This window comes from Electrophorus electricus, chromosome 3 (genome assembly GCF_013358815.1).
Source record: "Electrophorus electricus isolate fEleEle1 chromosome 3, fEleEle1.pri, whole genome shotgun sequence".
NCBI classification, from domain to species: domain Eukaryota; kingdom Metazoa; phylum Chordata; class Actinopteri; order Gymnotiformes; family Gymnotidae; genus Electrophorus; species Electrophorus electricus.
In genome coordinates, this window is record NC_049537.1 from 11607257 (window position 1) to 11624720 (window position 17464).

The window sequence follows — 17464 nt, forward strand, 5'->3', positions numbered from 1 at the left end:
CAGTATGAATGTGAATTTGCTGTAATCCAAAATGAGTAATGATGATAGTATCCATTCCTGCTTATTATTGTAGCTATTACCAACTCAGAAGACTAAGCCTTGTGGCATTGATGAACCAACCCCTGAATACTAATATCACAATTCAGCAGTATTTAGTCTACAGTAGAGAGTAACCTGACATTCTGTTGTAGGCAAATGTTGTCCATGTCACTGGGAGACTTTAAGGCTAATCTATTAAATAGTTATCTGTCATAACTGTTATACTTGATATGCTAGCTTTGTAGTCCATTCATTTTTAAGGATTTTGTGTTTGCTTAAGTAATCTTTTCACTGAGGTCAAACACAGTTCAATGGTACAGTTGTTTATGCCTTCAAAAACATTGATAAATGTCCTCTTTGAAATGGGAAACTTTCTGTATTTTATGTTTGTTTGCATTTATCCAGGACATGTTTGAATATCAGTAAAATCACATTTGAACTCGGCCTGACATGTCCAATGCAGATGAAGTCAACTTTGCGAAGAAGCAATATCAGAGTTGTGGAAGGATTAAACAGTGATGCCATTGAACTGGAAAAGTGAGCTCTCCCAATGAGATGTGATACATTTGTCATTGCTGCTCGTTGTGCTTTGCCTGATTATAAACCATGTGGAACAACAATAATGAGATATTTGTTGTAAAAACAGTGAATATATATTTTTTAATTTTCTGTTTAAATAATCAATATTTTTATAAATAATTAAATACAGTAAATAATAAATAAATACAGCAAATATTTATTTTTTTCATATGGCTTATGCTGTTCTCTTGTTTTTGCTTCAAACTGTTATCTAAAACTGTATTTCCAGTATATCAGTGTAGAAGGGCTGTTGGCTTACAGTTGAAGTTCTTAGATGTCACTAATGGAGTCCTGCAGGGCTTCATACTGGGTCCAGGATTGTTCACCTTGCACATTAATGAAAAGGGTTTCCCCACTGCAGATGACACTTTTATGTTAAAGGCATACTCATTTATGCTTCCTTTCTAAACCAGGCCACACATGACCTGCAAAGTGCTTTTAGTGCCATTCAAAAATCTTTGTTGCACCTCAGATCACTCCTATGTATGGAAATTACAATATATATTTTATTATTCAGAGCCCTTAATATTTGAACCTCATGTGAAAGCAACTGAGCGTGCTTTTACACACACAAATTATCTGATTATATTGGTAATTATGTTGACATAATGTGTATCAATTCTGCCACCTCCATTTTAAAATGATGTGTATACTTTGCTCTAAATGTAACGCATGGTGGCCTGAGTGCTGCAGGGCGAGGGGCAGGACACACAGACTCCAGCGACTGAGACGTACATTTATTGACATATAAACACGGAACGATAACGGCACTCACAAGCATTAATATGAACATGAAATGGGTGACATTAAACAAACATGAACACAGTTAACAATAACGAAAACATGTAACATTACCATGAAACATTAACACGTCACATCCACAATGACCAACACTCTGCACACCTCAACACGGGTTTAAATACATATAGACAAACAAGGTGCAGGTGTGCAGGTGTGGCCATGAACAGATCCTCCCACTACACGTGGCTGACCAAACCACGTGATTCGCGGGAGGCATGCTTTCCGTGACAGTAAACTACATCTATGCAGACACATAGTCTATATATCTGTAATATTGTTTCATTGCATTATATGAATATATCTGAGATATCCAGAAAATTAACATTTTTAATACTGTTCCTACTATATATAACTATATATAACAGTTTCTACTATAAATATCCAGGTCCTGGAAGAGTCTACTTTTTTATTTCACAAAACTGCTTTAATGAGAATCTTGCAAGTTGGTCAGTAAATAAGTCCATTTTTATTGGCTGTATTATGTCTGTGAAAATGAGACTCAGCAGGTTCTCTATGTACCATAAAGGTAACCAGGACTACTGACCTCTGAAACTACAATGCATTCCATCTCTTGCAATTGGTTCAGCTTCTCTTAGATGTGTGTGGGTCACACACCCTAAAGCCCAATGAGGGATCTTATTCAAGGCACTAATTCCCAGAAGGAGTATTTCCTCCCAGGGCCTCTTATCAAAGCACATTTGCCAGTGTTGAAAAAGCATTTCCCAGGCACTTCAGAGAGTCTGTTGTAATTCTTTGAAGTACACTCCTGTTAGAGGTGGCAAGGGGGTGGGGGTACCAGTGCTGAGCGCTATGCCAATATATCAGGTGGTGGGAGGAGCAGAGGTACAGAGGACAGGCAAGCAGGACAGGGTAAAGGTTGACCAGTTTTAAGTAGTAAAGGTGTAAATGGTTAATATTGCTTATTTTGTTCTTATTTCTAATTTTCATCCTAATGATAGGCTAACAGAGCCAGCTGAGTGGAAAGGGGTAAGGATAGAGTGATATTTTCATATTGCAGTGAGTGGCAGTGATATTGATGTTTAAGTGAAATGTTTTCACTGGTAATGATTACAAATATGCATGTTATAGTAGCAGGTAAAGGCACAATTTACATCTTAAACATCTTAAAGATATAAAAATAAAATTACTAAAGAAACGAGCTCCCTTGTGTGTGGCTAGAGGTGAAAGCTGTTCATTTACTGATAAGGAAGGTGTTGTGTAGGCTTGAAAATGCATGCCAGATAAACATATTCACTACACATGTAACATAATGGAGGCCATGTAACATACTTTACTACTTTAACTGCTGTTCACCTCTCTCAAAGGAACCCCAATCCATTTAAAATATTTAAAATAATATATGGCTCACAGTTGGCACCAAATGATTTCTTTAAGGAATGTTCCAGTGAGTGAAACAAGGTCAAACATGGTTTAAGCAGATTTGTGTAGAATGTTATTGAAAGTAATCAGTACATAACAATTTAGTTCTGTCAATTTTTACTGATCTTAAGAGATTTTGAATGAAAGTCATCCAATTCTGGCCACCCCAAATGTGTACAAATTAAAATGTAGAAATAAACCCTCAGGGAAGTGATGTGGTGTCCAAAACAATGCTGACTATATATATATATATATATATATATATATATATATATATATATATATATATATATATACATTCGAAGAAGATTCTAGGTTTGTAACTGCAGTGTACTGTAGTAAAAGATGTAGAGATATTCAAAATTGTAGTTGTACACAGAGTAGTTGTACACAGAGTTTCCAGAGAAACAGAATGTTTCAGACAGAGGTCCTTCATCAGCTGTGCAAGCAAAGTCTTATATATATATATATATATATATATATATATATATATATATACATACACACACACACACACACACACACACACACACACACACACACTGAAATGCTGCTATACCATATTGGTGGTTAAGGTTCTAATGCTGGTAAACAGGATCCTTGATTTCAATAGCATTCAGTAAATCCCTTTGCTGCCACAAGAGAGACTGTAGAAAGACTAACCTCTCACCTCTCACTGCTTCATTAGAGGTTACTCATTTGTTGAAGCTATATGACACTGGCAGAGAACATTAAATTAACTCCTGTCTACCTGGCGCAAATGAAGCATGCTGGTAATTAGTTTATGACAAAATGCCTGATTATTTAATTACTCATTCTGAAGAGTATAAGTCAAATTCTGCCCTATTTATTTACCTTTTTTAGGGGTGGGGGAGTGGTTGATAAACATGGTAATACAGATTAGACTGAGCAAAACTAATTAGTGCTTTAGTAATTGTTTTAGCTTTATTAATTCATATATTAGCAAGGAATTGCTGTGACATAATTTGTAACATTTTTTTCTTCCATTTCAGTCTTCCTCCCCCTCAGAAGGGACAGGGATAAATCCTTATGGCACAATTCTTTTATTTACTTGTATCAGATCAAATCCACTCCGCTGAAAAGAATTTTGAGAATGTAAAAGAAAAATGAAAGTCTTTTTAGCATGGTCAAAACATGCTAAAATACTAAAAATAAAATGCATTTAAATAGAACATTACTGCTGGCATGAAAATCACTTTGATGTTCATAAGGCTATTAGTTAATCTTTATCAGTGCTAATCTTTTATATTTAAAATTTTTATTTTCAACTAGAACCACCAAGCTTAACATGAAACATGAGCATGTGCTGAGGAAAGTGAATATTACTACACTAAAATGTAATTATTGCATTATATGTAGTATATATTTATTTCCAATAGCCACGGGCATAGAACGTGACTAATAAAAAGAAAGAAGCAAATGTAAGTCTCCAACTGAAGCATGTAATGAAATTAACAAAAACAAACATGAACGTGCACTAAAGCGAACAAACGAGCCAACGTAACAATGACCGACATAATTCATACAAACTAAACAGGCTTAAATACAGACAACATAATACCCCCTCAGGTGGTATGGCTACTAATACCCAACACACCACCTGAGGAAGGCATGGACAAACATAAGACATGACGAGGTAACAGAGTCCACATGCACCACCGGTTGCCGGTAGACGCCAGCAAGAAGTGGGCGGCACCGTGACACTAATTGTGAAAATCTGACAACATAAAGGTTTGAAAGTCTGCATACCATTTGAGGTATTAGTTTTACATGCAATTTCAGTAAATGAGAATTTTATGTAAATGAGTTTCTCATTTACATATAAAATTACACAGTTTAAAGAGAAACATTTTCATAGTGGCAAAAGCTTTTAATAAAAAATGCAAAGCTAACATATTTATAATTTATATTCCCTAGTAGAAATAAATTAGTTGTCTTTTGGGGCATCTTCACCTGTTTGCCACATTTAGTTCCATATTTTCTTCTCAGACTGTCAGGCTTTACTATTAATTCCATATTTTTACATTTACATTTATGGCATTTAGCAGACGCTCTTAACCAGAGCAACTTACAAAATTGCTTTGTCATTTACTCATAGAATATATCCTAGTACAGTACAATAGGTTAGAATCAAACATACAAATGAACTAGAATACTGTAGAATACAGTGATGAATCCTGATACCTAGAAGTGCAAAATACATAATGTCAGTCTTAAACAATGATAATTGCTATAAGCAATAAGTACTAGAGTTTGTTAAACAACATAAACAATACCCTACAATAAGTACTAAATTAGTCAGTCAATATGGGAGCAGTTTCAGTTGTCCTTTAAATATTCTGCAATAAATGGGTCTTCAGTCTGCATTTGAAGACTGCAAGGGACTCTGCTGTCCGGACAGCAAGTGGGAGTTCATTCCACCTCTAACGCGCGGTGGCCCGAGTGCCGCAGGGCACGAGGCAGGACGCACAGACTCCTCCAACTGGGATGAACATTTATTAACATTTAAAGACATAAAGGCACTCACACTTATCACAAACAAGAAACATGAAACAGTTAACACTAAACAAACATGATACACGAGAATACATCTAACAGAAATGCGTTACATCTAGACATTATGCCCACAATAAGCAACCCCCTGCACACTTTAACACGGGTTTATATAAATAAAGGCGAACGAGGTGCAGGTGTGGTTACAAACAAGACAGTCCTCCCACTGCACGTGGCGGGCTGAACCACATGACTCGCGGGAGGCGAGCGTTCCATGACAGAACCCCCTCCCAAGGGGCGCGGCTCCCGACGCGTCCGTCCAATGAACGCGAACCTCCGGGCGCCGTGTACACGTACACACAAACAGCATGGCAGTGCCCGGCGCCCACCCAGTACCAGGCGGGCTAGGTGCTGCCAGCAAGGGAGACCTCGCTGAGAGAGGGAGAAGGACAGCTTCCCTGCCTCTCTCGGGGCAGTCCGGTACAGTCCACACAATGTTGCGCCTGTAAACACAAAAAGGTGCAAACAAACACACGATAGCGCCAACACACAAGCATAAGGTGCTGTGACGTGACGCCTGCCGTCCCCGCAGGCACCTCGACATGTCCGTGGCCTCAATGGACATGCGGGGGTGCACGTCCACCCCGGTTCCAGACGTGCTACCTCCCCTAACGGTCCTCCTCTCTCCCGCCGCTCTAGGAGCGTCCCTGAGGTGGTTTGCCTCCGAGGCTTTGGGCAGACCCATCCAGTCTCACTGGCAAGTCTGCTGAGGGGAAGGGGCTTAGGAGATCCTGCTGGCTCCACGTGACCGCCCTCTTTCTGGTCGTCGTGGTGCCCCTCTGTTCTCCTCAGCCCAGGCTCCACAGCCTTAGGCCCCCCCCAAGAAAATCCTGGGTAGTGGTCCCCTCCTCATCCGGAGAAGACGCAAACAAAGGTCGCGGTCCTCTCCCCAATATCCTGGGATCCAGGCAATGGTGCAGGGGGTGTTGACGCACCTCCTGCTAGGAAGTCCGTTTTTTGCTGCAGAAGCGTGCGTCCTGTGGCGGTTGGTTATTCTGTAATGTGCGGTGGCCTGAGTGCCGCAGGGCACAAGGCAGAACGCACAGACTCCTCCAACTGGGACAAACATTTATTAACACTTAAAGACATAAAGGCACTCACACTTATCACAAACAAGAAACATGAAACGGTTAACGCTAAACAAACGCGATACACAAGAATACATTAACAGAAACGCGTTACATCTAGACCTTATGCCGACAATAACCAACCCCCTGCACACTTTCACACGGGTTTATATACATAAAGATGAATGAGGTGCAGGTGTGGTTACAAACAAGACAGTCCTCCCACTGCATGTGGCAGGCCGAACCACGTGACTCGCGGGAGGCGAGCATTCCGTGACACCACCATCTTGGAGCTAGGGATTGAAAATAGTCTCAATGCTTGTCGTTCATGAGACCTGAATCAAGGTATTTGAAGCCGAGCCGTACTTGAGGTTCGAAGTACTCAAGGTACGGATCGGGCTTTAACCATTCACCTCATGTATGAAGGGGCTGGTCCATTTTTGGCATTGTAGTCAAGCATCAAGGTTTTAAATCTGATGCATGCAGCTACAGGGAGCCAATGAAGGGAGCGCAGCAGCGGAGTAATGTGTGAACTTCGGAAGATTGAAGACCAGTTGTGCTTCTGCATTCTGGACAAGTTCTAGAGGTTTGATGGCTCTTATAGAAAGACCAGCAAGTAGTGAGTTGTGATAGTCTAGCTTTGAGATCACAAGAGACTGCACAAGCACCTGGGTAGCTTCCTGTGAAAGAAAGGGTCCAGTCCTTCGTATGTTACAAAGGAGGAATCTGCAAGAACCAATTAGATTATATACACGAATTGAGAACAACAACTGGTTGTCCAAAGTTATGCCCAGGCTACGGGCAGCTTTGGATGGTGATACCAGGGAGTTCTCAAAGGAAACAGTGAGGTCATGGTAAGGGATGGGAGTACCTGGGAGGAACAGAAGCTTGGTTTTACTGGGGATGAGCTTCAAGTGGTGGGCTGTCATCCATGACGCGATGTCAGTCAAGCATACTAAGATACATCTGGAGACCTGTGTGTCAGAGGGTGGAAAAGAAAGAAATAATTGAGTGTCATCAGCATAGCAGTAATAGGAGAAACCATGACAAGATATTGCATCACCAAGAGAATGAGAATATAAAGAAAAGAGAAGGGGGCCTAATACTGAGCCTTGTGGAACACCAGTGGAGAGTCTACACGATTTGGATGTGGATCCTATCCATACCACCTGATAGGACCGTCCATCCAGATAGGACTGAAACCATCTCCAAGAAGAGCCAGTCACAGCAAGCCTGAAAAGAACAGAGAGAAGAATGTTGTGGGTCACTGTGTCAAAGCCTGGTGAAAGGTCTAGAAGAATCAAAACAGATGACAGTTTGGCAGCTTTAGCAGCATGAAGTTTCTCAGTCACTGCTATGAGGGCCGTTTCTGTAGAATGTGCCGGTTTGTAGCCAGACTGATTGGGATCATGCAGCTGGTTCTGAGTAAGAAAAAAAGACAATTGATTATAAACTGCTTGTTCAAGGGTTTTTGGGAGGAAAGAGAGAAGTGATACTGGTCTTTAGTCGGTACGCTGGAGCTGTCAAGTGTAGCCTTCTTGAGGATTGGTACCACCCTAGCGGTTTTGAATGCAGTAGGCACGCATCCAGAAGATAAGGAGGTGTTGACGATAACAGAGATGAAAGGAAGCAGATCTCTTGCGATTGTCTGGAACAGAGTGGCAGGAATTGGATCCAGCGGACATGTAGTTGGATTACTGGAAGTCAGGAGTTGAAAATCTGAGGGGAGAGGAGAAAAAGAAGTCAGAGAGTTGGATGTTGGGGAATGCACATTGGTTGGAGGAGTGGGAACAGAGGAAAAGGACTGGTGGATTGCTGCAACCTTCTCCTCAAAGAAGCTGATAAAATCCTCCAGAGTAAGAGATGAGGAAGGAGGGGGAGGGGGAGGATTAAGGAGAGAAGAAAAAATAGTGAAGATCTTACGTAGATCAGATGATGATGATTTGAATTTCTCTCTGTAGTAGGATGATTTTGCAGATGTTACCTCCAGTGAGAAGTTGGAAAGGAGAGACTTGTATGAGGTCTGAATCTATGTGAGATTTCCTCCACCACCTCTCTGCAGTCCTTAGTTCTCTCCTGTGGCAGTGGAATGTTTCTGTTAGCCAGGGGGCAGGTCTTAGCAGGTCTAAAGGAGAGAGGGCACAGAAGATTCATTGATGAGGAGAGTGTAGAAATAAAAGTATTTGTAACTGTATCCAAAGAGAGAGAGGATAGAGAGTCAGGGTGAGGAAGGCTGGACAAAATAGTAGAAGTAAGGGAAGAGGGAGTTATGGAGTGCAGATTGCAACAGAGGGAGGAGGAACATATTGGGGAGGACTGGATGGAAAGAGAAGGAAGGGAGAGAGAGAAGGATAAAAGGTGATGGTCCGAGAGGTGGAGGGGGGTGATGTCTGATGTTGTGGTGGTACGGGTGAAGATCAGGTCCAGAACATTGCCCGCTTTGTGAGTCGGAGGAGAGTGGTTGAGGGTGAGGTCAAATGCTGTGAACAGCAGAAGGATGCAGGAGGAATGCAGCTTGTCTGATGAAAGGTTGAAGTCACCAAGGAGAATGAGTGGATTTCCTTCAATGGGGAATTGAGTCAGGAGGATGTCGAGCTCATCAATGAAGTGATCTAGGGAACCTGGAGGGCGGTAGATGACAATGACATGAAGGTTGGTGGGGAAAGACACTGTAATGGCATGAAATTCAAAAGAGGAGATGGAAAGTGTAGAAAAGGAAAGTGGAGTGAAACGCCACTCTCAAGACATTAGTAAACCTGTGCCACCAACCCTTGCCAAGACACCTCGGAGAATGGGTAAACAAAAAGGCAGAGGACAGGGCAGCCAGAGTCGCCGAGTTCTCAGGGGTGATCCATGTTTCTGTTGGAGCCAGGAAGTGTAGGAAGTGAAGGGATGCTAATGCTGAGAGGTAGTCAGCCTTCTGGACAGCAGATTGGCAGTTCCAGAGCCCTCCTGCCACCATAATATGTGATGATGCTAAGCGTTGAGAGTCAGTGTGGTTGCGACGTCTATGATTGCGTTGAGGAGGTCTGTGGGATATGTGGACAGGAATTGTGAAACCGATGTCAGATGCTTGATTTGTGGATGTATGAGATAAAGGATTGAGATAATATGAGAAGATACTTAGCTGAGTTTGTGAAGTCCTGTAGGTGAGATGTTGATGTACTGATTGAGAGCACCACCACTTCTCCAAATGTTGATTACCGCTAGTGGAGTAAGGTCTGTACCTTAACCAACCAAATGATAACCAACCAGATGATAATCCAATTAGACAGACCAAAGCACACTGAATCTCATGTTAGAGTCATCCTAATTTAACTCAGTTCAGTAAGTGCTGAGCCTCAATTCACACCTAAGGTCAGGGCGAAACTATACCTGTAGTGAGTAATTACAGCTAACAAGCAACTAACAACTAGGTTTAGACAACAAGCCTTGAATTTCACAGAATCTAAGGTAAAAGTAAGTGAACTCAGAGCCTACTTTAACCAACCAGATGATAATCCAACGAGACAAATCATTCCATACATGGAATTTCTTCTTGGAGGTATGGCAAACTCTAACTAGGCCTAGCTTAAACCTTTTTAACTTTGTTTAAGATTCTTCATATAGTGATGATCAAAAGTAAGGCTTACACAGATATCAAAGATTTCTTACCCCTTAGGACATGTGCCAAGAAATTTATAATAGTGTTTGTGGGTTTTTTTTTTCTTTGCTTGATTGTCAGTGGTACAATCTGTTAAAGGCAGAGTCATTGTACTCTTTTAATATTAAATGTTTTAAAGGATATTCTGAGAAATTATTACAAATGAATTTCTCCCCTTTTTTTAGAGTATCTTTGTATTCTATCCATGAAGTGGATAGCTGAGGTTTGGCTATAGGATTGGTAGATGTGTAGCATAAATGAACAATTCCAGTGAGAATGTTACTGGTGCAATTTTCCATGGGTTTTTTTCAGAGAGAGAGAGAGAGAGAGAGAGATGTTTGAATGTTCGTATTTTGTGTGACATGAGAACTGGAAGGTCCTTGAATTTGATGTTTAAGGTGGAATGGGAATGTAGTGCAATTTAGTGTGCTTGTATTTTATTTTGACATTTATGACTTTAGTATATTGGACCTTTAAATGATGAAATTCCCATTCATTCCATGATATGAGTAAAAGCCCTTGCAGCTGAATAAATAACAATCAATTTTACCACAGTAGCTCACTTATTTCTCTTCCATCTGTTTTCACCCATTGATAGTCTCACAACTACTTTACACTGGCACCTTTAAAGTTTAGAAAAGTTGGTATGAAGCTTGCTCTAGTTTTTTCTACTGTTGTTTTGTCCCCCATCTTTTTGATGGACTGGCAATACTTTGTCAATCCTTTCAAGCAAGAATAAACCAAAATAGATGTTAAGCTTGACTTTTCCTTTCTTCCCTTTCACTCCCCTGTTCACCTTGGACCTTAAATCATTTTACTACATTTACTTTTGCTTGTAAGATGCCTATTGATTTTTGTGCATACATTTTTGAGTCGTCATTTCTTTTTCATCAGTCTGTTCCATTAGCATTTCATCTTTGCCTTGCTACAGCTCTTTCAACATTTAGATTATGCCTTATGATATTTAATTATTTGTGCCAATACAGCATCTGTATATGTATTAAGATTTAACATTTGCTTGGCTCTTTTATCTATTAAGGTAGGACAAGCACATATTGAATATTATTATAATATTAAATATAACTAAATAATTTAGAGCTGTTTTGACAGGTTGATATAAACTTATAAACTTGTAGATAAAATAAAGTCCTTATCTAAAGTTGAAGAGCTTCATTCTCTATCATTTTCTTTCATTTTCTTTCTCAAAGATTGGCTGGTAATAATTTGCGAAGAATGAAAATGCTCTGTAATACATGAAATGCCATCCCAAAGTGCAGCAGACGCTCATCAGAATGCAGCTCCTTCATTCAGAATGTTGAAGAGAGACATGTGGGAGCTACACTTCATTCCTCCTGACCTTGGGAGCCCATAGCAACCTTTCAAATTCAAGATGTGCAGGAAGGGAGGGAAAAGAGGGGATATGTGAGAGAAATATATATATATATATATATATATATATATATATATATATATATATATATATATATATATATATATATATATATAAACACACATGCACACACAAACACACACACACACACACACAACATTTTTCAGTGATGTGCTGTGAACAAACACTAGGGAGAAGAAGAAAAATCGCCCATACAACCATATCGGTACATATACATGCTCTTTCCCTTTTTAGTTGTTTGTCACTATCTTTCTCTTTCTTTTTTTCCTTTCTAGGAAGTAACTCTGGTGGGAAAAGCCTCAGAAACAGAGATCTCTGATCATCTCTTCTGGATGAAAATTTGAAACGCCTGTGGCACAGAAGAATAATTGATTTATGATTAATCTTTAACCTTTAATCTCACATAAGAGCTGTCTTCTTGGATGGAAAGGGATAGGTGTGGTACAACAGGTGCCTATACATACCCACAAATTGATTAGTATAAAACATGGACCTTAAAAGACATTGTTACCAGTAACAACCATTGTAATAATCACCTTCAAATCAACCAAAAAACTTCCCTAACACAGACTTGAGTTAAAAACTGGACTGTTGAAATGTCTTCTTCCTTAGTGACAGTAGGTGGGCAGACCATCAACTTGGGTTTGTGCTTGTTGGTTCTTCCCAGTCTCTTTCTTGTCACAATGGCAGCAAGACCCAAAGGCCCAGGGCATACTCATCTAAACTCTATCCGCATCGATGGAGACATCTCCCTGGGAGGCCTGTTCCCGGTCCATGCAAGGGGCCACAATGGAAAGCCCTGTGGGGAGCTGAAGAAGGAGAAGGGCATTCACCGGCTGGAGGCCATGCTTTTCGCTCTGGACCGCATAAACAACGACCACGAGCTGCTGCCCAACATCACACTGGGGGCGCGTATTCTGGACACCTGCTCCAGGGACACACATGCTCTGGAACAGTCCCTCACCTTCGTCCAAGCGCTCATAGAAAAAGATGCCACGGATGTGAAGTGTCAGGGTGGGGGGTCTCCTGTCATTACCAAGCCGGAGAGAGTTGTGGGGGTGATTGGCGCTTCCTCCAGCTCTGTTTCCATCATGGTGGCCAACATTCTGCGCCTGTTTAAGGTAAGCACCACAGTGAGGTCTTGCCGTGCGTTTTCTTGAACTGAGCTGATCACTTAGGTGCCAGGCAGACTGGACTTACCTAAGGTACCCTTTGCATTCTAATTAATGATTACTTTCTATACATCAGCCAGGCTGGACTGCCAAAACATATATAGTTATACAGGTAATAGAATTATTAACAGAATACAGCTTACTGTTTGATTAACAGAATTAACATGCTGCTGTTTCATTTCTGTGAAAATTCAATATAAGCATGGGTATCCTCTTAATAATTATTCATCCTTTTCGTTTCTCCACATGATTTCATGTACATTTTAATACATTTCTGATACCTACTCACTCAGAGACTTTTGAATTAGCAAGTGGCTTTTCATTTCCAAAGATCCAGCGTTTTCCTGACATATGTGCTTTTTGTTATGAAGGGTAATATTTCAGTCTGATGAATGTTAAACAGCACACTTTTGATGAACACTTGAGGGGAAAAATATGAATATGCAAATGAACAGTGGATTCAGCCATTGCACAAAAACAGACAGAGATGACAAAATGGAGTGTGAACAAAACATCATATACTAAAACCCAGGTGCTTTAGATAAAGCATTTCTTTTTGACTTGACCGTGTATACATAATATTTAAAAAGAGGCTTCAAGCTGTAAAATGATGTGGTCTAGTGAAAAGAGGAATATTAGTGTGCCATTGATTCTAATTTGGAGATTTGGTTCAATCCCTTCTTCTCTAGAGTAAACTTCACTGAAGCTTCATTTTTTGTTTGTTTTTCTCCCACCCTCCAACTAGCTAGCTTTCCCCTGTCATACAACAACTTAACAATCGTGGAGGGTACAGTGAGCACATGCATCCTCCAAGACACATGAAACCAAGTACCACATCTTTTCAAGCTGCTGCCCATACTGTGACCCAGGGCAGCTGAAAGCACTTGGAGGAAAGTGCTACCTGCCCTCATCAGCAAGTGCAAGCGAGCATACAGATATCCACAGTGGGCTAATGTCACTATCAGCACCAGTTTTGCTCTTTTGGACTCCAGATCACAGTCGACTGTGACAATGCTCAAAGCAGCAAACCTATGATGATAGGCTGAATGCTTATTTGTTATGCTACTCATGAACGCAAACCTTCATTGATGTCATAAACTAATTGATGTAGAGACAATAAGCTGATAACACATTAAGTTATACATTTTTCCTTCCAGGATATATTTGAAATCATTGAAAAACTTATTTCCTTTACTGTTACCTAGTTCACTGCTGCAAAGCCTTCCTTCCCCCAAAAAGGATCAGAGATTCCGTTAACATTTTTAGCATCCACTACTTGGTTACATAACCAAATTCTTTTGGCAATCGAGGATCAGAATTGCATCTGTTCAAAGTACAGGTGTATAAATAATAGAAGAATTTATTCTCAGCTGGGAATTTTATCTCCTGTTGGCCTGTAGTTAGTGCCCACCCCTCAGCCCAGTCTACCTGGAGAAACTGCTCAATATTAAGTGAATATTTACCCAGCAAAATGCCAGCTACGCAGTACTGTTCATCAGCGTGAGAGGTGCGATCAAAGACAGAGCCCCGGCAGGAGGGAACAGGGCGGCATTGTGGCCATGATGACAGGCCCCGGGCACAAATGCTGCTGTGATAAGCACATTCAAAGCTTGCAGCTAAAGCACTAACATTGCTGATGGAACGCAGGGAGAGGGGACAAGAGCAGCAACCGGGATCAGGGGTGCATTTGATACACATACAATACACACAAACACACGCACACACCCACTTTGAACATATATCCACCACACTACTTGAAATGACCTTTCGGTTTATCTATCCCTGGAGGGATTGTGGCTTTTACATGTTTTATAGCTCATCCAGTTGGTCTTTATTTGACCTTGGAGTCCATCTAAGAATTGAGCATCTCTTCTCTTTGAAAGAATATTTGCTCCTACACTGCAAACTCACTAGTGTTAAATAAATATGTATTGGATTTCATGAACACCTGCAGGGTTGAGTGAACACCTTCAGGGTTGTGTGAACACCTACAGTATTGAATGAACACCCACAGCATGTACAGCATTGAAGTTAGAGGATTTTGCTGTTTATATACCAGTTTTGGGAAGCAAGAGAGGACATCTACTTTCTTACAATTGTAAACCTTCTTAAAACACACATCATGCACTTCATTCAAGTTGTCTTTGGTTTGTTAGCCAGATTCTACCCCACCACATTCTAAAACAAAATCTACTTTTACTCCAGTGTCTTCTAAAATGTATTTAGTTATGGCATGAGACAAACTCAGAAGAATTAACCAAATGCAAATCTGTTGTGCATGAAAAAACATGGTGCTTATATATTTTGTGACCTGCTGTAGTTAGCTTTTACCTTAGGCATAGCTACTAACCAGCAATTGCAGTAGCTGGTCTGACAGACCTCGTGCATACAATTACATTTTCTGATAAAACCTGTGTGCAACAGCAATGTTGATCAGAAAATGTAATCCCATTAATTTAATTCACCTCACAGTCTATATGTCTTTTCCATTTTAGTACAGAATCTTTTCAGTCACCTCATTTTGAGAGGTCATCTCAAATCTGCAAAGTAAAATAACCAGTATTAAATGAACTCCTGCAGAGAGTAGGCTCAAATAAAATAATATAACATCAGTGATTCCACTATATAAGACAATGATTGACACAATTTGACATTAAGTAAAAGTATGTATTTTGTGTGGATTATGACAGGCAATACTTTAAAAAATCAACTTATGGGATAATACATTTTTTTTAAGAATATACCTGTGTGACAGCTCACATATATGATAATAATCCTTCAAATCTGTACTACTCTTCTAGCTGTTCACTGTAATCCAGGAGTGGGCAATCTCGGTTGCAAAGGACTGGTGAGGCTGCAGCTTTTTGGTCCTTGCAGGAGCACAAAACAACTAATCACTTGTTTGAAGACTAAGCCCATCTGATTTACTGAGTGGAACTGGGTATACTCCTGCTTGGTTGCAATGGAAACCTGAAGCTACACTGGTCCTTTACGGACAAGATTGCCCATTCCTGCTTTGCCACCATTAGAAGGGAATATTTGGGTAGACATAACCTTATATCTCCACTTCACCCAGGTCAAGGACTTGAGTGCTGTTCCTACCATTGCGTATGACTGAACATGACTGAATATAAATATCTCAGCTCTTCCACCAACAATACTGTTTCCTAATCATCTCCATGCCACTCATCCCTTTGTTATGGTTCCCAAACACTCTCCTCCCTTTACAGGGCTTTTGTTACTGAGGCCTGGAACAGTTCTGCCATTGCATAGTTGGAGTTAATGTACCACTTTTACAATCCACTTAGAGAATAGCTTCAGCCCTCACCCAGCCACTCCACATCAAGGAATATACAAGGAGGGGGTTGGTATTAATTGTGTACTTGTTTGATTGAAACGTCCTATAGACCATTAGGCTAAAGGTCTTTGTTAAAGGCTCCAGCTTTTGTATGGATTAAACACTAAAGCTGTAAAAAGTGCTGGTGTCTCACTGCATCCATTTAAAGAACAACACTCTGTTTGCTGAGGACAGACGGTGGATTTGCAGATCAGCAGAATGCACTTCACTTCCAGACAGTCTGAGTGAGTTTAATACAGCTTCATCAGACTCAGCTATTGCTTCGTGCAAATATGGAAGAAGATACGTCTCAGAGAATAGAAACTAATGCGTGCCAGCAGAAGGTCTGGTCACACTCATATAAACATGTAGACACACACACAAACACACATACATACATGCACCACCGTGGGAGGGCTGGCACCTGCAGGCTGCTGAGGAGGTTAAAGAAAACCTGGCTGCTCAGCACCTAACTGTGTGCGGACAGGCGTCTGGGGCTTTTCCTGATTAATATTTCACATCAGTATTACATAAGAGCAGCTGGGGGCCACCAAACTGCAGCTATCCTGCTTCTGTGTGTTGAACTCATCAGAAATCCTAACCACAGTGAGTGGCTGCTGGGGGAAGGCTAATATATTTTGGGGAAGAGGCATGGTGCGATGCCTCCATTATTCATCTCATCTGGCAGAGGCCTTCAGTCAAACTTAAAGTGCTAATAAAGTTTACAGCCATGTCCTCCTCCACATTGCCTCTTTATGTGGTACTGGAATGCAAGCCCACGCGGGGCCTGCCCACAAAATTTCTGCTACTGTTCACGGAAGGGATCCAAATCTCAGATCTGTGGAATATTTAACGCCGCATAATGTGATAATTAAAATGCTGCACTCGTATCCTTTTTGCTGGCAGTGTCATGTCAAAAACCAACTCCTCTTCCTTAGAAATAATGAAAACTGCCTGTAGTGTTCTTATGCCCTGGCATGCCATCAATAGTGCTGTAATGCATATACCTCCCAGCGTGGATGGCTTGGGAGCAAGTGATAAATCACAGAGCTACCCTGTATATGACATTTCATAAATAAAGGATGGCAGCCCTCATTTTCAAGGGTAATATTGATTATGGAGTTTATTCGTGGTAGTATTCCTTAGTATTCCTTTTGTAGCACTTCCATTTTGCCGTGTTTATGTGTACGCCATGAGCCCTGACTATAGGCATTCTTCTGCAATTCCATTTCTTTTTGCTAAGAAAACAACACAAAGACAATAACAATAAAAAGCATTTTAAGTTTCCAAACCTAAAAGTAAATTCTTGTCAAGTCAAATCTAGTGCATGTATTCAAATAATGATATTTTTATTTTTCTGTATTTCTGGTCAACTCTGAATTGGTGTCAGTCTGCAGTCCTATGGAATATTCAGAATCTGTCTTGTAGACATAGAATCCTTCTTTTTCTTTTTTCTTTTTG

The 17464-nt window shown here is 40.5% G+C and overlaps 1 protein-coding gene across 3 annotated transcripts in view; it reads left to right on the forward strand.

Annotated features, from left to right (window-relative positions):
- grm4 (glutamate receptor, metabotropic 4) overlaps positions 1-17464 on the forward strand; it is a 96106-nt gene that overhangs the window by 24560 nt on the left and 54082 nt on the right. For all 3 annotated transcript variants that reach the window (XM_027023131.2, XM_027023130.2, XM_027023132.2), the window contains one exon: positions 11770-12615. In XM_027023131.2, coding sequence (XP_026878932.1) covers positions 12091-12615 — 525 coding nt within the window. In that variant the 5' untranslated portion in view covers positions 11770-12090. The remainder of the gene's footprint in view (positions 1-11769; positions 12616-17464) is intronic.